At 44.3% G+C, this 26,370-nt stretch overlaps 1 protein-coding gene across 3 annotated transcripts in view; it reads right to left on the reverse strand.

Annotated features, from left to right (window-relative positions):
* The window catches only part of PRKCQ (protein kinase C theta), a 60,164-nt gene extending 36,223 nt beyond the window's left edge, over positions 1-23,941 (reverse strand). The window contains exons 1-4 of one of the 3 annotated variants that reach the window (XM_027739948.2): positions 23,668-23,941; positions 21,485-21,607; positions 6,586-6,978; positions 5,314-5,439 (exon numbers count right to left, since the gene is read on the reverse strand). In XM_027739948.2, the coding sequence (XP_027595749.1) occupies positions 5,314-5,431 (118 nt within the window). In that variant the 5' untranslated portion in view covers positions 5,432-5,439; positions 6,586-6,978; positions 21,485-21,607; positions 23,668-23,941. Of the gene's footprint in view, positions 1-5,313; positions 5,440-6,585; positions 6,979-21,484; positions 21,608-23,667 lie in introns of those variants that run through there. The other 2 variants (XM_027739949.2, XM_039383491.1) reach the window with 2 other exon arrangements.
* Positions 23,942-26,370: the final 2,429 nt, after the last annotated feature.

Raw genomic sequence — 26,370 nt, forward strand, 5'->3', positions numbered from 1 at the left:
GCTTCAATCCCCCAAAAGCTGGGTGCACTTCAGGATTAAGGTTCAGCTGGAGCACATGTCTAGTCTAGCTAACTAAGGGATATTAATACATGAACTGTCTTGCTGACCTGTAACCATTCCAAAGGGATGCAGAGTTTTCAACCAAGCAAACTTTTCCTTGTGCTTTAATTCCTCGTCCTTCACAGCATCTTAAAACGGTGATATGTAAAAATGTTGTCTCTGAGGCTTGCAGAGAGTTCTCTAGTTATTTCTCTGTGAAAAGTCTCAGCCAGATTTATTTGTCTTATAGAACCAGTTTTATTTCCTACAGCCCTGTAAAAGTCTGGGAAACTTACTCAAGGTAAATTCTATATCACAGTTACCCTCTGAAAATTGTCAACCCATCAAATGCTGAAGCTGGAGAAACAAGAGAATAAAAAGCAGTTGTGTGAGCAGCAGGCTTATGACTCCTGTCTGCCAAAGACTGTGCTCCTATTTCCAATAATCCCAGCCTTTCCCTCATCCCACCCAGCTGGAAAAGAACATGCAGCTGATAGCCTGGAAGGTGACATGAAGGAGAAAATTTTTCCCTAGATGAGACGACTAATTCAGTTTTCTTCCCTCTGCTCAGCTTTGATTTACACAGGCAGGAACTTCAGGATTTCTGAGGCTTTTACCACATCTTTAGGAGACATTAAAACTGGTAAACAAGCTCCAAAGTTACTGAAAGCAGGAGAGAAGGAGAATAAATTCATGATTGTGTAACATTCACCTCAGGAAATGAGAGAATGTTTGCTGGGGAAAGAACAAATATCAGGGCTGTGAGATTATAACAAAAATCTCCCTTGGGCACCCTGTTCACTGGAGAAAGGGCTGCCAGAGCTTCAACATAAACTACACTCACTAGATAGATTTAGGTTGAGATGTAGCTTCCTGAGGAAAGGCCTGCAGGATCCTGCAATCAGCACCGACTTGCTGAAATTTCACCCCACGACCTGTAGTTTTACACTCGGTTCCATCACATAAGCTTGATTTAAGCTGCTTTAGGCTCTGACCATCAGCACTGCATCACAAATGAGCTGAAATCACAGGATCACCGAGGCTGGAAAAGACTTCCAAGATCACCAAGTCCAACCTTCAACCAAATACCACCTTGCCCACTAAAACATATCACGAATTGCCACATCTATTCGTTTTTTGAACACTTTCAAGGATAGTGACTCCACTGCTTCCCTGGGGAGAATTGATCTGATCCCCAGATCATTCCTGCAGCATAAAACCACTTCTCAACCTTGTCCTGCCTGGTGTGAGGAACAGCTGTGCAGCTAAATTTTAGGCAGAAATTCAATTTCCCCAAATCTTAGATCACCTCAATCTAAGGTGAATCCACCTCTGTCAGTTAAGTGGAGTTGACCTCTCACATAAGCAGATTGAGGCAATCATATACTGAGCTCATTGTCTGCAGGCTTAATTCATTCACATCAAGCTTGCAAATATATATATTTGCCACACTCTTTCAACAAAAGCACAAAAAAATCAGAGATAAAAATGAGACATAAAAACTTCCCAGCACCCCAGAGAACAGAAATCTCAGTAAGGACCATTATTTCTTTGCTACATCAGTGAAAAACCACAGATGTGAAACACACCACTTGCAAAACAAGTGCTTTCGTTTGTGTTGCACTCCAGAACACCAGGCTTAAACAAACAAACCCTGGAATGTGGATGAACTGCCCGATATATGGGATCAGACAGTCACCCCTGGTGCATCCCCGCTGACGGTTGTGGAATTCTGCCAGGGATTAATCCAACCCTGGGTTCCTGAAAAATAAAATAGCAACTGTTCTTTCCCGGGGAGCAGCTTCCACTACAGCTGGGAGCCCTTTTCCTGGAGGCTTGCTGAGTTCAAACACAGAGCAGGATCTCTCATGAAGCAAATGTCACCAAGGCAGGTGGTGAAATGGCACGAGGCCAGGTGGTTTGTGAAGGCAGAAGCCACTTTTAAAGGGCAGATTTTTTTATACCTCAGAGGCACATATGATCTCTGAAAAGTTTTGTCATCAGTAATAAACTGCTGTAACACTTCTAGGTGTAGGGGGTTGTGGTGTTCATGGTTTTTTCAAAAGATTAGATCATAAAAAAACAGGGACCCTTTTGTAAAATAAGCAAGTGGAGAAACAAAACAAAACAGAAAGGATGTCCAAGATTTTTCCTGAGCTTCTGAAACTCTTTAGGGTGGCCTTGTTGTGACACCCCTGTGCCCACAGACAATGTGCATTACTCACAAAACCCTGGGGACCTCTGTCCCAGTGACTTTTTCGTCATGGCTGGACAACAAGGTACAGCCTTTGGCGTGAACCCAAAGTCAAACTCCTTGTTTTTGGAAACCAAACACATTTATCATCTACCACAGTTCTGTTTGCAAACAAACAAGCAAACAAAAAAACCCCAGTCACAGAGTGGTTTGGGTTGGAAGGGATCTTAAAGATCATCTTGTTCCACCTTCTTGCCACGGGCAGGGACAACTTCCACTATCCCAGGTTATTCAGGGTCCCATCCAACCTGGCCTTGAACACTTCCAGGGATGGGGCAGCCATAGCTTCTCTGGGCAGCCTGTGCAGAGCCCCCCTTACAGCAAAGAATTTCCTCCTAATACATGGTATACATAACATGTATATGCATATATGTATATATTTGATCCATAACAGGACATTGAAAAAGTCAGAGCAGAGTCATCTTCCAAACTGGTTCCAGCACAGAGCTTGAAAGATTTGAGACTTGCATCAATCCTGGATTCAGCTCTGGGTTTAGGCATGTCCTGCCCTGCTCAGCAATCATTTGCCCTGAAGAAATCTTAAAGTCCAAGTGTCAGAGTACGAGGCTGGGGGTCACGGTGGTTTGCATCTCTTAACAGCTGTGCAGCTGATCCACTCCTACTCCTTGGTCATGGCAAAATTCTAGCCAAAATTTGCATATCAGGGAACCACTTTGTTTTTAATCCCATTATTATTGAGTAGCAAGTGCTTCATGAAACCAGGGACCAGAGAGCAAACTGTGACCAAAAAAATTTTTTAAAAAAATTGTGAAGCAGGGATAAGACATGGTTTAGTGGTGGAACTGGCAGTGTTGGACTTGATGATCTTAGAATTATTAAGGTTGGGAAAGACCTCTGTAATTCTACTTCAAATATATTCAGCTGGTGTTTGTCTGGAGACCTTGTGCCTTCTCTAAGCCTGTTTGAGCATGACAGCTCCTCAGGATGCTCATGCTGAGAGCATTTCTGGGATTTAGAGTCAGGCTTAGCTCTCTGAATGTCAGATGTGTACCCCTGAGTGGACTGTCCAGTCAGCACAGAGCACTGGCCTTTTCTAGGGTGTGATTCATCACTCTCACTATGGATGTGTTCCTCAAGCTGAGATGAATCCCACCACGGAAATCCCTGTTTATTCCCCTGAGCTATAATCCTCTGGTGGTTGAATTGCTCAGACATCAATATCCTTGCAGGAGACTGGAATTGTAGGGTAGATGGATCCCATGGTGGCCTTGTCTTTTCTTAGTCACCTGAAGGTAAAGTTCATCATCTACACATTTAAACACCCACCCTCAGCAGCAGATTAAGACCTCCCAAGGGTGGTTCAACCCACCCTAAGAGGGGAGTCTGAGGCGAATCAGGCCCAGGAGGTTCCTGCTGACACTGATGTGGTGAGGAGTCCCTCTGGCTGCCCCACCATGCTCTGAGCAATCACTAGATGAAATAACACCCCAGCAAACAGAAATCTTCTAATACTAGAATGTTATTTTTCCTATATTCAGTCCTCATTAATGGAGAAAAGTTCCCTCCAAACATATTTTTTTATTTCTTGCTTGTAGAGGAATTATTATAATAATCATCGTAATATCTATAATTATTATAATAATTATTATGATTATTGACTCTGAGTAGTACAAAAATTATATCCCTTAGTAAGTATTTTTGTGTTTTTTACACAACAGAAAACACTTTCAGCTCTGTGCGAGACTAATAAATATAGGTCTGTTCTGACCAAATTGATTTTATCCACTTTCAAACTGACACAGACTTCAGTTTGAGTTATGGATTTCAAAGGCCTCACTAAAGCAAACAGCCAAGTCCTGTATAGAGCCGAAATAGGACATATTTTCAGTTAAAAATGAGATCTTAGGGATATTTTGTCATGCAGTATTTTCTTTCCTTTGGAATTTACCAGTAATTGTATCTTACATAATAATTTAAAATAACATTTAAGTCAAGAAAAAGTTCAATGTGATAAATGCTGACTCTTAAAACAAACAAACAATTTCAGTGAAATACTGAATTATTTTAAAATTCTATTTTTTTTTTTTAAACTACTTTAACGTCCTCTGGGGATTAGAGTCATGGGCATTCTCAATAAAAAGGAATTTCTGAATGGATTTCATTTTTTTAAAGAATCACTGCAGTCAAATTACGAATTTATCAAAGATTTAAGATAAATAACAACCAGTGTTAGGGAATTCCCTAACACTGAAAGTCTTGCTCCTCATGATTCTTCAAAAGCACAACTGAAGAACTTTTCATCCTCTCACTGGGACTATTTTCATGCATAAGACATATAAGAAATGTTTTCCCTATGAGGACTCATCAGTGTTGGTCCATCAGGAAAAGCCTGCAACAGTCCCTGCATCCAGACAGAGAAAAATGCTCTGCATGAGGTTTCACTTTCAAACCTTTTTACACAGCACAGCAATTACACAGAGAAATTAACCCTCTGTAAAGACCAGGCGGTTCAATTGCCTTTTTTTTTTTTTTTTTTCTAAATCATGGAAGTGTCTGGATCCGTGAGTTTTCCAGAAAAATATGATAAGCATGGACAGCCCTGCCAGGATATTTTAGGACACTCAGATTTCATCTGTCTGGAGTCACACTGACAAACCAACAACTGCTCACAGAAAAGTGAAACCAAATACAGCTCATCTGCTCTGTCACATGTTGGGACTTGTAATGTAGTTGATAATAACCCCAAACTGTAGATATAGATTTGTTGGGCATTAGCTTAAAATTGGATTGTCTTGCAGACCATGACAAACCCAAACCACTACTGTGCTGAGACACAAAAAGGACTTCGCCTTCACCCACAATCCTTTTAAAGGGGGGTGGGCTTCACAAACCCATATAAAGGGGGGGAACTAGATGATCTTTAAAGTCTCTTCCAAGCCAAACTATTTTATAGTTCACTGTGTTTTACCAACATGCTTTCTACACACCAGAAACAACACATAAAGTCACCCACATGACTTATAAAAGCTCACATGCATATTTAACACTTCCCCACTTACCTGACTCCACGGCTTCTTTCACCATCACAGCACAGTAAGGGTTAATCACCTCCCCCTGGGATGGCAGGTAAGGGCCACTGTCATAGTTGGACAAACCAATACGCAGGAAGGGAGACATGACAAGTCCTGTGTCAAACAAAAGACAGGCGACACTTGGGAGACAGTCTGAAATTTCCCTTGGTTTTAACCAGGCTCTTATCTCCGCCGGACAGGGGGATGTTGGCTGTTAGTTATCCATGAGCTGGAGACTCTCTGGCTTCCTCCACTGACCAGCAAGGCGAGGGACTGAATTAACGTGCGCAAGGTAACGTAACTCAGCCGTCGGCTTAACCACGGAGCTGAGCTCATCCCAGGGCTGGAAAACCCACAGGAGCAGCTCTGAGTGCTCATGGCTTGACACCAACCGTCAGGAATGAGAACAAGAACACACAGGAGCCAAATCAGAGCTTTCCTGGCTGGGATAAGCCCTGCTGTAATTTAGGTTGAGTCACACGTTCAAGAACCCGAATGCTGTGGGATAGAAAGAGTTTGGGGAATACAAGGGTGCTGGAAGCCTGCAAGATGAATATGAAACTGTGAAATAGCTGTGTGCTATTTATATACAGCATGGAAAGGATCTCGAGCGTTCAACTGCCTGGGTGCTGACCCCTATCCATAAGTGAAGCTACAAAGAGAGAATTCAGCTCATATGAACCACACTCTATAGACAGTAAAACAAACCCCCCCACCAATGAAACACTACTTTGGGATAATTTTAAGCAGCTGAGAACAGAAACATATAAAATCAAGATGCCAGGAAACACTACAAAACCTTTGGGTTGGTATTCTTTGTTAGGTTCTTTCAAAGTTTTCAGAGAGAAGGTTCAGTGAAACCAGAAATTATTAACTGCTGTAGTTAATGCCCATCGTGGTGCCATCTGGGCCCAAGAACTGCGATTTACCACCCAACTTTTGTCTCAGCTTCTGAGCTTGTCATTCCTGGCTTCTCTTCTACTCAACGGGGAGCAAGAGGCACTAGAAACTCAGCTGCAGATGTCTGAGTCTTGGACCACCAGAGTTAAAAGACATCAGTCCTATCACCAGCTGTTATCTGTCAAATATATTGCAATGACATATTGTTCGACAGCAAAAAGTTGAATAACTTGTGGTGTGGGATGCAGCTCAAGTCTCTTCTCCTTTTTACACATGAAAAATGCTCTATCCCTAGGACAGCTTCTCTAGTCTCACATGGAAGAAGTTCCATATTTTTTGCTGGGAATAGTAGTTTCTTACCTGTAAATGGTATTTTCCTGACAGACAAGTTCAGTGTCTGGGAGGGGCTTCTCTTTTCATCACAGTTGTGGACAACATGAAAAGGATTTTCTCAGCTGAAGGAATGAGGAAAACTGCTCCTCCGGCTGGGCTGACTTTAAAACTTGACTCTCTGTTCAAGGAGACAGAAGGCAAGACCATCCAGGAGAGAGGAAAACTGGAGAAACCAAGATGCAGCGCTTTGCTTGAGTGTCTTCTCTCTTACCCAGCAGTGTGGAGCGATGAGTTTCCATCAGCCCCTTACACAAAAATCTGGGGCAACTGTAAAACTCAGAACAACTTCGTGTCAGTGCACGGTCAGGTGGCAGCAGGTTGTTGTTTCACTTGTGCCCTGGATATGGTGAGGTCTTCTTCCTGTTTTATAAAATGAAGACAAACAGCTACAGTTAGTGTTGGGTCTGAAACACCAACTCTCCTGGCCCAAATATTCACAAGTACTGAGCACTCACACTCCAACACTTTCTGCTGCCCATGCAGCCAACTGTAGGTGTTCTCTGATAGAGATTCAGGCTTCCCAGGAGGTTTCCCTAACTTTTCTACCCTACATAAAGCCAATCTATACAATAAACCACAGATGAAGACTCTTCTTCCCATTTGAGCTCCTGGGTATGTCAGCTACCAACCAGGCTGAGTTTTCAGGAAAACAGCAAAAGTATCTTGGATATTGCTCTTAAAAGAGAGGAAAACCATCAGGTTTCTGGGGGAGACAGGATGGGTGTAGTGGGTTTGTGCAGTTAAATGGCACTTCCTTTTCCCGAGAGCAACAGAAGAAGAGAAAATAATCCTGTGATTTATGTCTACTGTGTATGCCTAGGAATGATGGGTCATGGACCTCTGCATGTGGCATCACCCTCAACCAGGAAAACACCAGCGCTTCCGCAGTTTCCCAGAAGCTCAGGGGAAGGCAAAGCACCAGCTGGAGCTGGATACAGGAGATTAGGATGATCCTGTTCTCCTCTGGATGAGGGCCACTTGCATTTAGATTTTCAAGCACAGGCAGGCCTATAAGGAGAAGCATTTGTGGCACTGAGTGATTTATGAGTGGTCTATGGCACAAAAAGGATAAATTTTGTACCTCAACTGTCAGAAACAGAGAAATCTGATCAATTTAAGTAGGGAAAAATCTCTTCAACAGAAAGACATATATGTATATATATTTCTCCTCTCTGTGTGATGCAATTATTTAGACATTTCCTTTGTTGCAAAAAATAAGAAGCCTACTTAGTCTAAAGACAAAAGGACAAACAAATCAAAGGGTCTCTGGCAGCAGAAGAGAAATTCAAGGAGTTGCATGTTCCATCAGTGTGGAAAGCTAAAGACAGCCAAAGACTAAGGCCAACAGTCAAAATATCTGCATCATGCCTCTAGTCACTGCTGGGCAATAGAAGATTATAATCCTCTTCCAAATCCTTAATTTCTACATCTTTGTCTCTAGGAACCTGTTGTTCCACAGACAGGAGCAGGAGGAAGTGCAGGAGGAGCTGTAAGCATTCCCTTACCAGGACTTTTAAAATCCACCTTTCAAATCTCAGTGCTATTCAGAATTACTGATCCACATCTTTTGCATCTAAAATCATGAGTGTTGCTAAAGAAATCCAAAGGTTTTTTGATGACTCCTCAGCCCTAAAATGTGGTCAAACTATTGGCTCAATTACTAAAGAAATAAAATTAGGGCTGAAAGTTTGAGCTGACATTCATCATGTTTCAATGAAATCAACATAGTTATAGCGTAGTTAAAACTGTGAAAGCATCTTGTCCTGCTAAATACTCATATCCCTGCTCCAAAAATCAAGGTTGTATGTGCTTCAAGACACCTGTTCAGATCTGTGGATCAGCCCCCTAAGCAGTGACATTTAAAACTTTCCTTAATCTTAAATGCTGGACTACCCCTCCCTCCCCTCCAGTGCAATATTTCATTCTGGCTCTGTGCAATCACTTAATGAATAGCTTTCCCAGAGATGTTTTAATCCTTGAAGATACTCAAAAGCCATCTGGACATGGTCCTAGGCAACTGGCATCAGGTGTCCCTGTTTGAACAGGAGAGCTGGACAAGGTGACCTCCACAGGTCACTTCCAATCTCAAGCAGGCTGTGGTTCTGTGAAAACATGAGTGGGACAGATCTCACCAAGACCTAGATGCCTACAGCATCTCTATCTCCATCTCAGGCAGTTAGTTACCTGGGGTCCTGAGAGAGGAAAAAAGAGTAATTGACACTCTGAGATCCATTAACGTGTGATTTCCCTCCTTTGGGAGCAAAGTGGAATGCCTGGGAATGATCTGCTCACATAAAGCACCTCCACTGTAAGATCTAGTTTTGATCAGATTCCTCAAGCCTCAATTAAATTTCAAAAAAATCCCTTCATTGTATCAGATCTAAAAGATTTATGCTGGGACTTCACATAAACCAGTTTATTGCACGAGATGCTCTGCAGCCCCCAGCAAACAGGTGAGAATTTTCCACCCAGCTGCAAAGCATGTAGGTTTGGCACAGACAGTGTTAGCACTGGCAAACCAACAGCTGCCCATATCAGCCTTAAAATGCAGGCTAAAGCTTGCTAAAATCAGAGTTTACTGCTGCACCAGCCTCTTGTGAGCACTCTGCCCTAGGGTGAATTTCTTCCCTCTGTCCGATACATCAGACAGATAACTGGTTTCCTGCTTCTCTCTCACTGTCTTTCCTGAAACCACCTTGGCTTTGGCCCAAACATCTGTTTTCCAGGTCCTATCTCCAGCGTTTGCCACTACAGGACTGCTGCTTGGCTGGTATCCACAACCACAAACAATTAAGGAACAACACAGCTCAGCTCCAGCACGGCTCACTGTAATAGCAGCAGTTTAATTTAACACCAGAAACAGCTGCAGTGGATATGGAGAGTTCTGCTTAATTTCCCAGTGGAAAGGATAGTATAAGGTATCTGAAAACTGAGATGAAATGCAGCTTTCTATAAGAGGCCACCTGCAACCTCTCCTCCAATAAAACTTTAAACACAGTGTAATTGAGGTTCAGCAATACTGCACCCAACTTTGCTGGCACAGAGGAGCTTTGCCCATTGTGGAGAATAATGCAACATATGGAAATAATTCCCAAACTATATTAGGAAGTAATAAGACCCTTAATATCCTAATCAATTATGGTTAAGGACAAAGAAAGAAGCAAGCTCCTGCTCCCAGTCAGTAGAAGATCCAAGTGGAGAACAGCTGCCTTTGGTGGGATTTATGCTTTTGCCTTTAATTGAATGAAAATGAATGCTTGTATGACACAGTAAAGATGGCAATTGACTGAATGAGGGCCAATTGAGAGGGGAAATATTTCAGGATTTGAGATGCTGCTTTCAAAACTCAAACACTCATTTTCTCGAGGTCAGAGGGAGTATTTCCAGTGCTCTCTCCTTTCTGAGGCAAAACTGTGATTGCAAAATGAATTCATAATCTCAGGATCAGCATCACCAAGAGGGAAAGGAACGAGGAGTTACAGCTGAAGGGTATGAACTTTTCTTCACCCCCTGCAAGGCATCTCCCAGCCAAAAAGGCAGGTCTTGACCCTGCAGAGATCTGTTGGTATAGTTGGTGGAGACCTGCACATGAGCATAACACACCTCAAGGCCTTCCTGCAGATTTCAAGAGCAACCCTGAACACCAGCAGTGATGGCTATATCCCCTGACTCCTCATATCCCACAGACCATACAGTAGGGAACTCCCCTGTGTGACTCATTTTGGGTTCCCATATAAGCTGTTATTTCCAAGAAGATCAAACCAGCCTGTTCAGGAAGGAGGAAGTTCAGAACCTCTCTGGGTGCCACCCAACATTTCTCACACTCTCCTTTTATGAGGATTTGGATCAGAGGAGGAAGAGGAAAAGGAGGGGAATTTGCACAGCCATTTAATTTTCCCTGTCTACATAGTCAGCCACCCCATCTGCAACATCTCACAAAGGCAGTGGAGAGAGTGGGTGAGGAAGGGCAGAATCAACAGTCTTTGATGGGATTGGTACAATACCAGACTCAGTGCAACCAAGAACCTCCCAAAACTTCCTGGAACAGCTTCATTTCAAAACAGAGGTGGATGCTCTCCACCAAAACCCTTCCTCATCGACTGCAGTCACAGAGGACCCAGGCAAAGCATTTCTTCAATATGTGGAAATGAGGCTTGTAGACTTTTCTGGGGCCAATGGCAGGCATGGGAGAGACTCTTTAAAAGTCTCTGAATCTTGTGATGCTTGTTTAGAGCAAGTTGTGTGCATTAGTGACAGGACCTGATCTCCTACATACGGCCTACAAACATGTCTGGCTGGACTCTGCTGAGGTCATGGGTTTCTTTCTGTTGCATTTGTTGTGCACAAGGCAAGATTAGAGCCTCAAGCCCATTTTCAGATCTTAAACAGATTTAAAGCTGTGAAAGGGATGGTGTTCATCCCATTTGAGGAATTGCAGAAAGCAGCTGCTGGGAATGCAAGTGGTCATTGCATACATCCACGGACTCTAGGATGGAATCTACAACCTTTCTAGCAGACACATGTATAGCTGGGCCTTAAAAACAAGGAATTTGTGTATTGCTATCCTTAGGACTCCTCATAACAGTTGCTTTAATCCTTAAACCTAAATGCAGGCTATGTCCAAGGATACGGTTCAGCTTTCCACCCCATGTCACACTGCAGGTTCCCAATCTCTTCCAGCACAGCCAGTGGCTGTGCAGGATTTGGGATCAGGGCACAGATTTCTCTTAAAAGCAACCCTTCTTCTTTTAACTCTGCTTGACAAGTGAGTTTGCAGCTGTGTCCATTCCCTGATCTGACTGACCCTAATGGATGCAGAGCCCTGTCCTAAGCAGGAATGATGTGGGGGATGGTATGCAGGAACTACATTTGGCTTGGGATAATGAGACTGGGAAACTGTAGCCTCACTGCTGGTGAAGAGGTAAAGGGTGGATTCACATGAATATACACAGACAACTGCAGTGCACATATGGGCCACCACCCAAGCTCCCAGAATATCCAGCAAAGAGATATAAGCACTTGTAGGGGTGCATCACCCCATCCTAAAGAACATATTTTAAAGAGTTAAAGCCAAACACATCCTGCAATTGCTGTTTCCCCACTATGATTACATCTGCCACAAAGATGGCCAGGATGTTCTGATATCCACTGAAAAGGACGTAGATTTTAGGGTTTGAGCCAGGAGCAGATGCATTCGTGTCCAACAGTTATGACAGCTTGGAAAGATAGGGAAATACAGCTAGGGGAGGATCCCACCTCAAAAAACATTCACTGTGAAATTTGCTCTAGAAATGGAAAGACAGTCAGGAAAGACAGCCTAGGAACACCCCTCAGCACTTCTTAACTTGCTCACAGAGAAGGAGAGAAATTCTTATATTAAAAGTACAGTCTCTTTCAGATATGCCTTTTGTTTTCCAGTAGACAATGTGAATTTATCTCCCTCTGGAGAGGCCAGGCTTTTAAAGCCAAAACCCTTGTTATCTGTGCAAACTGGGAAGAGAAGCAGAGCAGACTCACCAAATTTCTATTTGGAATAAACCCTTCTAGGTCCTGTCCCTGCATCTAGGTCAACCCTCTTTTTTTCTTCACATTTAGTGAATTTTTGTCATGTGTGGTCCTGAAACAAAGCAAACTTGCTCACTGGTCCCACTGGAAAAGTGCCCAATTTTTCAGTTACTCTTACTTGTAAAACTTTTCCATTTTTTTTTTGTTAATTTTTTTGGGAATCCAGATTAATACTTGTCAATTTTGCTACTTTATTTTCCTGGAAAGCTTCTGGTGAATTTATTTTACTGTAACACTCCATGTCTGCAACACTTGGGCCACACAAACTGGAAAGAAATGCTGTCAAAGTAATTATCCCCACTGCACTTTTTATAAGTTAGTATTTAAAATTATCTTTTCAGGTTTTAGTTGTTTTCTAACAAACACAGGCCAAACTAGAAGTGACAGTGCCTTTTTTAATCAAACACTGAACAAAAGAATCTTTCAAGAGCTTTTCAAGGTAATGAGGGAAATAAAAATATCTTGAACTGAGATGTAGCTACAATAAGTCCTTTCCTTTGGCCTCTTGTTCGTTAGCACAGCAATTTTTGTATTTCTGTAACATTTTGGCACTAGTTCACAGATTTCTTGTCTTTTGGGGTTCTTGGTGCTTTTTTTTAATTACACAGGTGGCATGTTCCTCAGATACTTCACCATGTTGTATCAGGATGGTTGTTAAAGCACTGAATTTCCTGCCAGTGCCAGCACCTGCACCCATATTTTATTTTCTTTCCCTTAAAAAGAAAAAAAAAAAAAGTCCCAAGGAGGGGGACAGGACTAGAATGGGGCACATGAACATCCTTCCTTCTTAAGGCACAGTTTTATGCTATGATTAACCTCATTCAGCAGTAGAGATATTTAATGTCTTTGCTTAATCCAGAAATCTGCTAAAGGTATTTGGACCCTTAATTACCGAAATGTTGGGCTGGAAAAGAGCATTTCACTCACCCCTCTGCCACCCAGCAGACTGTCTGCATCATCCTTGACCTACCTGTCTGGCCATCCGTCAGGAGAGAAGTTTCTTGTGAGCCTGGTGTTACCACATACTCCTCAAAAAAGTGGGCTGATTTGTCACAGAGAAACCTCATATCGTAACTGGAGTCCACACTGGACATCCACACCTTAATTCTGTGTGACACAAAAATCTTGGGAGACGTAGTCCCTGAAGAGGGCCTGGTCTAGTGGAAGGTGGCCCTGTCCATGGTGGGGGGTTGGAACAACTTGATCTTTAAGTTCCATCCCAACCCAATCCATTCTGTGATTCTTTAATTCTGTGTATTTTAGGAAACTAATTTTGATATAGGATTGTCCTGTGTTTTTCCAGAGCTTGCACTATTATTTAAGGAGCACTGGACATTTTCTCCTGTCCGCAGCCATCAGCTGCCTCCTCCTTGCCCTGAAATCCTCACAGGAAGTCTGCAGGAATCTCTATCCCCTTGAGCACCTGGCCCAGCTCACATTTTACAGTGAACAGCACCACAGATATCTCAGATAATTCAGCCTTCTCCACACCCTTGCATCTTAACAGCAGAAATATTTGTTTTGCACAGCAGCAGCTGGCAGACCTACAGCTTCTGCCTTTATTCTCTGCTCCATCCATCTTTGATGCCATGGCTTCACCAAAATCCCCCCACCCCAGTTATTATATTTGTTTGTTTCCATCAATCTCAGGGCTCCCTGCTCCAGGTGCCCTCTCTTGTCAACACCATCACAATTCCAGCTTCCATGTCTTTCCTACTCCTAATGCCATCTACTTAAAGAAACTCTCATATATAATTTCCTCTTCTTCAGTCATACTCAATTTGAAACTACACTTCTATTTAAGTAAAGAAGCTCTGGCTCCAGTTAGGCTGAAAGCCCTCCTCCCATTTTTAGCCTGGTATCCTATTCTCGGTGTCAGAGCTTCAGATCAATTCCTGAGAGCCTTTCAGCCTCCATCTCTTTATAAAACTTCCCACTCCACTCACCATTTAGCTCACATCAACTTTATCATTTACCCACCAGTTTCTTTCTGTGCTTCTGCCCTTACTTATCTCCCTGACTGGGAGGGATAGAGGACACACAGTGGGTGGAAGAAAAAAATACAAAACACAGATAAAATTCATTTTAGCTCAAAGTGCTGAGAATCAGGTTTTTGGAATGTTTCTTTGTTTTACTTTTAAATTTAGTTTCTCTCTTTTTTTCATATCACCATCTGGCTGCTTAAGCAAACCTTCATGAGTTTATCTTCACACTGTGTGAAATGTTATGTCACGAGCATGCAGACAATATCTGCTTCTCTTCTTCCCAAAATTCACAGTGTTTCTCTACTAATTAGCCCTGGCTCATGCTGTTCCCTGAGCTCAGGAGGTAGCACAGAGCCTTGCATGAAGCAAACAAATGTTCAGTCCATCCCACACTGCCCATCTCAGTATTAGTGTAGCTCACAGTGCCCAGGAACAAACTCAGCATCACTCTTGCAGCTCAGTTAAGCAGTGCAGAGCACAAGGAAGATGTGCTCTCCCTCTGCACACACCACCTGCCAGAGAAAAGCTCAGTTACACACTCAGATGTCCAGGTACACTCACAAAATCCCAAATGGGGACCAGCTCAAAAGCTGGTCACCTCTGGACAGTGGTTTGAGTTACAGCCATAGCAGCATTTGCAAAGATAAAACAGACTGTTTATTTTGTAAACAGATGACTTTATTTAGTGATAGGACAAGGAGGTATGCCTTACTGAAAGAGAGTAGGTTTAGATTGGATATTAGGAAGAAAATCTTTACTGTGAGGGTGGTGAGGCCCTGGCACAGAGAAATTGTGGCTGCCCCATCCCTGGAAGGGTCCAAGGCCAGGCTGGATGGGGCTTGGAGCAACCTGGGATAGTGGAAGGTGTCCCTGCCCATGGCAAGGGAGCTGCAACTGGGTGGTCTTTAAGATCCCTCCCAACCCAACCCATTCTATGATTCTATTTTAGACAAATGAAATCTCTTTATTATGATCAGAAAAGCAAGGATTGACTAAAGAAATAAAGGCAGTGCTTGGCTCTAGAGATGACAAAGGTTATAATCAGTTACCACCCTTTCCTCACCACACACAAAAGGAAGAAAGACTCTTCCTCTAATGTGACAGCATAGCTGGTGTCTAACCTAGAACTGCAGAACTAGAGGGGCTGTGCAAGTGGGAGCTGTGCCGTGAAGAGGAGTAATGGTGGCTACCAGGACTTCAGGAAGCAGAAATAGCATTCCCTGAAGGATCGAATTTAAAGGCTCACATCACTCCTCTGTCCAAAGATCACTCCGTTAACACCACATCCTCATCTAACATTCCACTGCCCCTCTGCCTCATCCACCTGCACATCCTCCCTCCGAGTATCATCAAGAGAGGCCCACGCTCATATGGGGTAGTAGATGGTGATGCTTCTATTAATGGGGTGCCCTGCCTAAAAAGGATCACATTCCCCAGGAACCACCCTATGGCAACTTCTCCCACAGAGACAGACCCATGTACTGATCCTGACACACTGGAGGCCTCTTCCCTCCCCTCTTTACCCAAACAAACCAATTCCTGACATTTAACTTTAGAAATTCACTCTCCTACCTACTCCATATACATTTGCATATGGACTATTCACCCCAGGCCCCCTTCACAAACAGCAGAAAGAAAGAGACCTGCTGGGTTTTCAATTTCCATTATCTCCGTGGAGCTGACTAAAATGGGTCAAATGCCTGGTGACCTCAAATGCCTCTTTCTCCCCACTGCTGGTTCAGGTGGAGGTGTCTGTCTGGCATTTCAGCTTCTGAGACAAGAGGGGATGGTTCCCAGATAGGGTGTCTCACCTGCCAGAAGCTGGGCAAATGCAGATCTACTTATGGGTCTTTTTTCTGCATCGAGACCCCCATGAACTAACACGTGTATTGCAAATAGAGATGCATAAACTGAGGACTCTTGTCTGCAGGTTTGGCAAAGGACAAGATTCTGAATCAAAATGCACTGAAACCTTTATTTACTTTCTGTGGGGCTCGAAACTGGTCTATAAATAAGGCAGAAGGACAATGCTAATGGCTAGGAACTGGTAAAACTGACATAATTGAATTTTCTAATGATGAGATTTGGTAAAAGCACCATCCTTTCCAATGTCACTGGAAAACACCTGGCAGAGAATCACCTTGCTTTGATGGGAGGGAAAGGGAGAAACAGAGCTGTTTTGAGGAGTCCTTGTCTATTTTATTTGCTCAAACATTTTAATAACGATGTCTGTAGCTGCCCTGACATCCTCCCCTTGTATGAGGGGGAGGAGGGACAGGGGAGATGAAAACGGAAGGTGGAGGATGCACACTCTTTACTATTACACCAGTGTTACAAATCAAAACATAAATAGCAACTGTTACTGTAAGAGTGGAAGGGGAAAACCTGAGTAAATTCAGCTCTCAACACGTGCACAGTCCTTCAAGACAAACAACAGTGACTTCCACAATAGCATTTGTCTCTCTGGTTTCTGTAGATACAGAAGGTATGACCTTGTCTAAATCCCATTCACAAGTCAGAACAGATCTCTATAAGCCTCAGCTGCTCTTTCTGTTCTCGACATATCAGCCCCCAAATGCCTCCCTTTTCACTCAGATTCTCCTCCCACCACAACTATCACTTGTGCTGCTGATTTACATGAGAAAGAGAAGCGGCCTCACCAGCACATAGAAACTCCACAGCAAAATCAAATGACCACATTGAAAACCTCCTCAGAACAGTAAACTTGAACCCAAGTGAAAAATTAATCATATGTAACTTTAGTTTTGAAACAAAATAGAGGTTTAACTTCTGCTCCCTCTACACTTGCAGAAGTCAGGAGCCAGGTTCATGGGGATTTATGGCACTAGGTGACCCCAAAGCTTGGCCTCTTCGTCAGTGTGGTGGCTGGGATGTCCCTGAGCAGCCCTTTGGATTTTTATTTGCTCTTTGTAAAATCACAGGGTCATTAAAAGACCAGTTTGAGCTAGGACTTCACTAATACCAAGGCAAAGCTGCAACAAGCCTGCACGGTTCAGGAAAGTTACTCCAGCCTTATGCGAGTGTGTTTGATCTCTTTCCTCATCCCTGGAAGTGTTCAAGGCCAGGCTGGATGGGGCTCTGAGCAACCTGGTCTAGTGGAAGGTGTCCCTGCCCATGGCAGAGGACTGGAACCAGATAATCTTTAAGATCCCTTCCAACCCAAACCATTCTGGCATTCAATGATTCTATGACAATTCTGCTGCCACTAGCAATTCTCTCTCTCTTTTTGTCTTAACTGGGCAGTTTATTTAGGTTACAGGTTAAATTTGGCTCCTCAGACAGTCATTTAGCCCAGGTGAAGCTGATGTGTGTTTGAGCCCAAAGAAAGAACTGCCTCTGAACTGAGTTATTGCATCAATGAGGACAGACAGGGACAAAGTATTCACTACTAAACCAAGCAAAACTCACTGTCAGTCCAAAGTTAGGAGTGCATCTGTCAGAAGGGTTCTTTTCCCACAAAAACCAGCATAACATCACAAAACAACGAGTCAGACAAAGCCCTACAGCCATTCTGCTGTGAGAACACACCCTCTTTCACCCTCAATCCCTGCATCCCTGAGATGAGCTACTCTAAATCCACACTCTCAGCAAATGTGTGCATTTACAGTGGTGTGACAGCCCTTCTGCTTATTGGGATGGACTGGGTTTATTTGCTTTTCCAGAAAACATGTGGTGCAATGACATATGAGGCAGGAACTGCATTTCCTGGCCTGGGTGGGTGGCTGCTCTGCACTGAAATATCCCAGTGTCACGAGAGAAGAGGAATCTGTGTTTGACTTAGAGCTGTTGTTTGGGGTTTGTCTGTTGCACTGTTTGTCTGTTGCACTGTTCCTGGATCTTTCTAATGCCTCACACTTCACAGGATCATAGAATTGTCTGGGTTGGAAGGGACCTTAAAGTCTAGCTCCATAGGAACTGGACCAGGTTGCTCATAGACACCACACTGAGCCCCTTGTTGCTTCATCAGCCGTAACTTCACCACCAGAGCCCTTCAGTACAACATGATAGACCTAATCACAGCTGAATCTATACCTTAACCATTCACCTTTCTGCAGTAGGGAGGCCTGTACTGGCTGTCCCCAGTCCCACACAGACCCTGTCACCATATACCTATCTATCTTCTACCCACCTCATTGCAACCAGTGCCTTCTCAGGCTTTTCTGTGTCCTCAGTCTTTTTCCTGCCCTAGATTGCCATCCTGATGAGGTCTAACCCACCTTCTCAGCTCAGTGAACCACTTCTACAAGCACACTCACATCTTGTCCCGTGTTACTACCAGCATCTGGAATAACCTTTTCAAACCAGTTGCTAACATCATTTTCCTTCCTGCCTAAATGATAAAACCTTGCACATGCAGCAGGTGTTGAGCCGGTGCTTTTTGCTGCCATAGAAAACTCTGTTCAACACATCTGATAAATAATTGCTTTTTCAACTAAAAATTATGCCCATTTTCTGAAGAAAAGGGATGGGTTTTGCTCGAGGGTCTGAAAGGTTTTGATACAGCTGACCTATCATAATGACTCATGGAAACTATAGATAAGGTTCCCTCATACCCTCATTTTTTCTGTCAACCAGATTTATCCACATTTAGACAGTGGGGATAGGTCCAACACCTTTTTGCACCACATGAAGAAGACACATTGCACCTTGGAAGCACCAGGAAACAACTGAGTGCAAATGCACGTATCATCTTTAACTAAATTCCTACGACACAGGAATTTAGCACAGAGAATGGAAACATCTTTGTTGTGGACCAAAATATTTCCACAAAAAAACTTAAAAAGCTCTGAATATCTTCTGTGTTTTGGAAAGAGAAACACCTTATTTTTCTTGTCCTCTAAAGCCAATTGAATCTGTAACCCTGATGCTTCCAGCTTAGACCCTGCTCTTCTAACACCCTACCTGGGAACATGTCACTATGCCCATGAAGGGCTGTGATCTTGCCACACACAAGGTTGCAAGACTTCCTTCTTCCTTCCATCTCCTTCTTTCAGCTTTTCTACTTCTATGGGTACCATGGTTTTTTTATTTTTGCTTTCACTTATTTTTATATGCATTTTAAGCACCTTAGGATCAACTTGTTTTTATACATTCATGTGCTTTCTCATCCTCAGGTCCTGGTCAGGGCAGTCATATTTATGGAGATGGTTCATATTTATGGAGATGGTCCTCCTACTGTCATGTTTGCTCATAATTACGATGTGCTAAGTACAAAAGATTTTTAATGTCATCTTTGGAGTCCTTTACATACAATGGAAGTTGTTCCAACAGTCTCCTACAGATGTCATATCAAATACTTTCCTTTAACTGTCCATGGTCTGCTAACTCTGGATGGAAACTGAAATTTTCATCATTGTAGATGCTTTGTCTATGCCAGGAGATGATTTCAATGCAGCAATATTTTGGCAAATAAATACATATTTCTCATTAAAACAAAAAAGACACTTCCTATAATTGCTTTTTCTGTTTTTCTAGTTAATAATCAGTGGGGTGTCAAACGCTTGTGGGTTAAAACACTTGGCCACTCAGGAAAAGCACTGCAGGGGACACAGCATCAAGCGCTCATATAATGAATTCCACCCACCAGTCCTTCCCTCTTCACTGACCTTGCAGGGTTAGGATGCCCTAAAATGGTCTCAACATTAGGACTCCCTTCACCTTCCCAATGAAATGGCAAGTTCAGTAGATGTAATTGAAGTCACAGGAGCAACAGAGTCAGGCTGATTATGATACACGGGTGGCCATGAGATTCATGATGTCCCTGTTCTCACTCATTTATCAACTGGAAACTATTGTGTCTTTTAGGGTTGGTATTTCCTATGTACATGATCTGACTATACTGTATCCCCAGGAGACAAGTGAGATATTTGTCCTTGACAACGATAAGGAAAAAGGGACACACTTCTTTTGAATGAATGCCAAGCAAATTAAATGATACAATAATCGGGGCAGTTGTTTACTGAGAAACAATCCAGCCCCAGACAGGTAGAATGCGATGTGGAAATGGCCACTCAAAAACCCCAGAAAAATATTACGTACAGGTTATCATTTGTACATCTCGGGTCTCTTTACACCTCAGATAAATATAAAGAAATTCACTTGAGAGATAACTGGTACATCCTCACCACACACGACCCAGTAGTGAGAATGAAGAGTTACAGTTGTGTGAAAGCTGCACCATTTTCTTTCATCTCCCCCTGGTACCTCCTTTACAACTATACACTTATTCCATTCAGCATTTCTGCCCTGAAGGAGCAAATACAGCATATATTCTTATACACAGGTGGAAATAAGAATATCCCCGAATGGAATGGCACCATTCTGCCCCAGCAGGCTGCTCTGAAGCAATGATGTTACTAAAATACAAATCAGAGGAATTATCCACTGCTAAGACAGCTGGGCATAATTTGAAAAGCAATCTGGGTTCCTTCCACTCACATCATCAAAGTTAAATGTTATCTCTGCTGCTGGATGTGGTCTGGTTGGTGGTGAGAGATCAAAAAAACTCCAACAGGCCTGATAAATAACAAAGTTGACACAAACAAACAACGATGCAGATAAATCAAAAAATTGACACAAACAAGCAATGATGCAAAGGGCATCACTGGCTACAGAGAAGAGTTTGCAGTTAATGCTGCCTTTGCCAATGTTCTCCTTCCAGCCAGGCCAACAACCAGGAGTCAGATGCAAGTGGAGGCAAACAGAGAACGACACTGCGGAATGGAAACAAACTGTCACTAGTGCTCACAGGCTGCCTTCTGATGTCAATCACAAACACAATCCAAACGTCTCTGTGTGAGAACAGCCACAGAGCACGTGAGCAGCCCTGTCAGGGCAGCTGTGCATGCTGAGCTGCAGCTACCTGTGACTGCAGAACCCAGGCTCTGGTTACTCCTATAGTTGATATTACACACAAAGGTTTTGGATGTTTGTACTCCTGTATCGACTTTCTCTTCCCTTCCTATTTTAAGCATCACTTTCTCAATGCTTAGGCAAAGAACAACACTCTGCTTACACAAATCCTGGCTCCAGCAAAATGGGAAGCAACAGCAGAATTTGCAGCCAAGTGTTTTAATTTGATCCACAAACATATACATAAAAAGCCAAGAGCAGAGCAGCTCTGCTAACAAAGCCCTGGAAGGTGGTCTATATTTCACCTCCCTCCCAGGCTGCTGCAGAGCTATTTGCAATTAAACCCAGACAATAAGAGAACAAACCAAAAAGTTGCCATCCGAAGTTATATTCACCATATCACTTCCTGCAGAACAAAAGTGGAAGGATATACAAAGACTAACCTGGAAAAGATCCCAAGGGGAATCTAAGCTGTTGCTCTTGTTCTCTCCATCCTTCCTTCCTCGTCTCTCCCTTAAGCCTTTCCTTTGACCCCCTCCACCTCTGGTGGGATAGTGAGGCTGGACCTGTGAGAAGCTCAGAGTCAATCAATTGATTTTCTTTGAAAGGAAACACACCTGAGGCAGTAAAAAAAAAAAAAAAAGATCTCCACCCTGGCAATGCCATAACCCTCTGCTCACAGCTCTCCTAGATGTGAAAAAACATGAAAAGGTTTCCCCAGTGTAGCAGTGACTACAAAACCAGCCAGGGCACAGGGGGCTGCTGAGCTGCAGGATGGAGGTTCAGGAGGGACATCTGAATCTTTAATAGGGCTTTGAGAAAAATCCAAAAAGACACATAGAAGTGGGGAGAAGGTCTTACTAAACTCTGTGTTGCCCATACCACTGCAACTGTGGCATCATCTTAAATCGGGGAGTCTTTCCAGACCAAAACCTCTGCACAGGCTGAGCATAACTTGCTTCATTCATCATGTGTCCTCACAGGGATTGGCTAAAAAGTCATGTGGGGAAAATGAGGAGCTGAGCATGGCTCAGGGAGCCTTGGCAAGTGAAAGCTGGTGGACATCAAAGTCTCATGTCTAGCCTAGACACCAAAAAAGAGACAGAGGCAACAACATGGAGCCCACACTGGGATTTTGATTCAACTCTGATGTCAAGTGTTTAGGGAACAGCAGACCCGTGAACTCCAGGAGGCCATCTGATACTTCCAGCTGAATGCAGCCCCACTCTACCACAACCAGGTGGGACAGAACCTCCTTGGAGGTGCTCTTTGCTGGTCCCTCAACTCAGCTCCCAAAGCACATTCCCCAGAAACTCGCAATGCCTGGTGGCCCCAATGGGAATGTGGAGTCCTTTCTTCAATCAAAAAGAAGGATAAGAAAAGAAACATAAAAAACCACATGTCCAGGGCCTCAAGGACTTGGCTGTTTAAAGATACAAAAGTCTGAACATTGCCCTATTCACTGCAAATAGTTCTTCTCCCCCCGCCTTTTTTTTTTTTTTTTAATAGCAAGTTCAGTGAAACTTTATCTCTTCCTGCCCTAGTAACCCTACTAAATAATCTGCTGTTAGCATGACTCAATTGAGTGGCTCTCAGCTGCTGAAGTCGGGTTTTTTTGCTACTATTCTTTCATCGGTGGAAATTAAAAAGCTTAGCCCGTAGAAAGCTTCCCCCCCCCCCGCCCCGAAAAGTATCACAGTACTGGAGATTGAAGTACAGCCGAGAAGTCAGTTACTTGCCTTGGAGTCGCTATTAAAAAGGGTCCGATTACACCCAAGAGTGTAACTTTATTAGCATTCAATGTGCATGCAGGGAACACAGCCCAGGGCTCAAGCAGCCGGGCTGGGTCTCCGAGTCCCCTCCTTCAGAAGGAAATGCAGCTCAAACACTACGGAGCGGAGGAGGGACGGAGGCAGTTCCTTTCTCTTTACCGCTCAAATCTGCTTTCCAACTTATCACAGCTCTTATTTGTAGAACGTTACAAACTCGATCCAAAAATTATATATCCAGCTGCTGAGATACAACATCGCCTCTAAAGCTAGACTTCTATCTGCTGTCTCATCACATTCTGTTGTAACCAAGAAACACCTACAAAGCATCACTGAACCCAGAAGGGGAAAGTATTTTCCCTCTTTATTTTCCCCAGTTTGTTCATTGAATAACACTTTGTTTACGGTCGGTTTTAATTGTGTTTCTCACTTCCCCCTCTGTTGCATGAAGGTACACGGGAGAAATCAACACCGTTTTTTTAAAGGCAGGAAAATGTGATGGTGAAACCACAAACACTCGCTAAATGCATCAGGTGTAGAAGCTGAAAGTAATTTAGATTCTTATTTAGGAAAAAAAAAAGTAAAATAACGAAAAAGAACTTTTAGATAAATGTCAAGTTGTCAGGTTTAAAATCCCATAATAGAAGAAGAACTGATGGCTGGAGCGGAGCGTCCCAGTACAATGCAATGCCGACAGCAGCAAGCATTGCCCCAAACTTTCTCGGTGCTGCTGCATCCCACTCCGAGGGTCCCACCCGCTCCGCACTCGCCCCCGGCACATTTTCCCGCAGCTCGACGCCCTGCCCGCTCCTGCCCGCGCATCCCCCGCGCATCCCGCCCCGCTCCGCCGGCGGTACCTGCTGCCCACGCAGCGCAGGGCGGCTCGGCTCAGCTCGGATCAACCCGTTTCGGCTCAGCTCGGCTCGGCTCAGTTCAGCTCGGCTCAGTCCGGTTCGGCTCGGCGCAGCCTCGTTCAGTTGAGCTCGGCTTGGCTTGAGCCTAGTCCCGTCCGGCTCTGCCGAGCTCGGCTCGGTTCAGCCCAGCTTTGCTGAGCTCCGCCCGGCACAGCCGACTCGGCTCAGCTCGGCTTTACTGGGCTCAGCTCCTCTCGGCTCAGCCCGGCTCGGCGCTGCCCGCCGCCTCCGCAGGGAACCAGCGCACCTCGGGCCACCCGTCGCCGCTGCCGGGGCTGCCCTCGCCGCCTCTTCCTCCCCTTCCTCCTCCTCCTCCTCCTCGGCACCACCCTGCTCCGCGCCCGGCCGCGGCCCCCTCCCCGCCCCCGCGTCTCCCGTTCTCCTCTCCTGTTTGCTCCCAAAACGTCCCGATCCTGAGGGTTGGAGTTGAGCGTCGTGTCCAGTCCTGCACAGTACCCTACCTTAGGATGGGACGCACGGGGTGCTCCCGTGGCGCCGGGAATCCGTGGCTGCAATGAAATGCTCATCCAAAATAATGAAATAAGTAGGACCACCTGAATTTTTTTGCAGGCTGCAGAGCCTTGTCATCGTGGCTAGCCGGGGAGGTTTGCTGATGGGTGCACAGGGAATGTGAACAGGGAAGTTTTTCCACATTCATCTGTCTCATCCTGTTACGCTGTTGGCCTTGGGTGATTGAAACGACTCTGTTCCAGGCAAGTCCAGCCTCGGACCAGGGTGTTGTATGAAAGAAGGACAGGTGGAAGTGGTGCCTGTTTGGTGCACCCTGCTCAGGGCTTAAGAGTGTCAGAGATGGGGTTTGCCCAGGACATTTCGTGGGAGACCTTCTCAGCTCCTGTGGCTTCGTCCTGTGCAGGAGGATTACAGCACAGCAGTGTAATGCCGGGGGGTTGTGGACAGGTGGATCTGGAGCAGGAAACTGGCCTGGGAACCTGGGAGAGGAGAATAAGGAAAGAGAACCCCAGAAATGTGGGTGCCAAGGGGTTTTGGAGAAGACACTGGTAAATTCCCCCATTCTTCTGGACCACACCAGCTCTGTATGGACTTCATTGCTGCCAACAGGCAAATAAATATGACCACACCTATAGCAAGGAGACCTAAGATGTCCTTCACCCCCCTGACATGCAGAAGACACAAGGCCACATTCAGGCTCTGGTGAAGAACCTCAAATAGTGTTTCCCTAAAGGTCAATGCACAATTACAGGTGCAGAACATGATACCAGCCAGACCTTTTTACACCAGTAAAAGATGTTTTCTTTGAGATGACCCAAATGAGGTGTTCAGAAATTTTAGGACCTGTAAGAGTTAACTTTGAACAGGCTGGGATGGTTCTTTGAATACCATTGTGATCATTTTGCCCTAGATGCTGATCTCTAAAATGTAAAGTATGCATTAAAATAAGGAAAAGGGAGGCAAGGCAAGGCAAAGGGAAAGGCTGCTGGGATTTTGGAAATCAGGGGAAATGCTGCTTTCAAAGAGTGGTCCTTTCCTATTTTCTGGAACAATTAGAACTGACTATAATACCTACTCCTGTTACCAGCAGGAGAGAAAAAGACATTTCATGAGGTAGATGATTTTGCATTTAATTGCTCACACACTGTTAACTTACACATCCACCCTTCCTGTCTGCGTCAGAGTCCATTATACTGGGTTGATACTGCAAACATACAGAAGAGATTCTTCCACCCCAAGTGAAGGTGAGCTGTAGATAATTAAAACCCTATGTATTCCCATCCCAGGCTTCAGTTTTCAACTCCACTGGTTGCTGATGCTGTTGCTAAAGTTTGCACAGGAATGTGATGCTTGGAGGCCTATCGTATCCACCTGCAGTTAGGCTGAGTGCAAGCTTTGGGCATTGTAGTGGCATATCCCCAGCTGGGTTGCAGTCCCATGGTCTCTCCCCCATTCCCTGCCCCTCTGGATATTGCTTCCCCTGCCATAGATAAGATTCCATCCCTGGAGGTGTTCAAGGCCAGGTTGGATGAGGCTCTGAGTAACCTGTCCTAGTGGAAGGTGCCCCTGCCCAAGGCAGCAGGGTGGATGGAACTAGGTGGTCTTAAGGTCCCTTCCAACCCAAACCATCCTAGGATTCTACAGTCTGGGGGACAGAACCTGTTACAAGAGGATTACTTTGCCTACAGGGAAATTTTGCAGATGTGTAAATATTTAGGCTCAGGATCAGTTTCCATATATCATGCACCAAACACTGCATCAGACCACTTAGCTGCAGTTTGGCAGAAAAAGGTTCCAGTCTGTTTCCTCCTCCCGAAAAACATTTGACTCTGCAACAACAAGGTCTCAGATCAGGAAAAATCCTTGACAAGACAAGGCAAGAATTCCAGCCTGTGCTGCAAGGGAAAATCAACACAAGCCCTTTCTAAAGGAGCATTAAACCATCTTGTCACTCTGGTAACAGCTCCACACCTGCTTGCCACATCCTGTCCCAAAATTTTCCTTCACTGCCCTTCATGTGTAACCTAAACCTTCCTTGCTGGAATTTAAGCTTACTTCTTGTTGTGAGATCACAGAATTTCAGAATGGCTTAGATAGGAAAGGGTCTTTAGTCCAAACCCCCTGCAACGAGCAGGGACATCTTCTACCGTATCCTATCCGCCAGGGATATGGAGA

Source organism: Pipra filicauda, unplaced genomic scaffold, assembly GCF_003945595.2.
Source record: "Pipra filicauda isolate LSUMZ 115617 unplaced genomic scaffold, ASM394559v2 scaffold311_size1313980_pilon, whole genome shotgun sequence".
NCBI lineage: Eukaryota > Metazoa > Chordata > Aves > Passeriformes > Pipridae > Pipra > Pipra filicauda.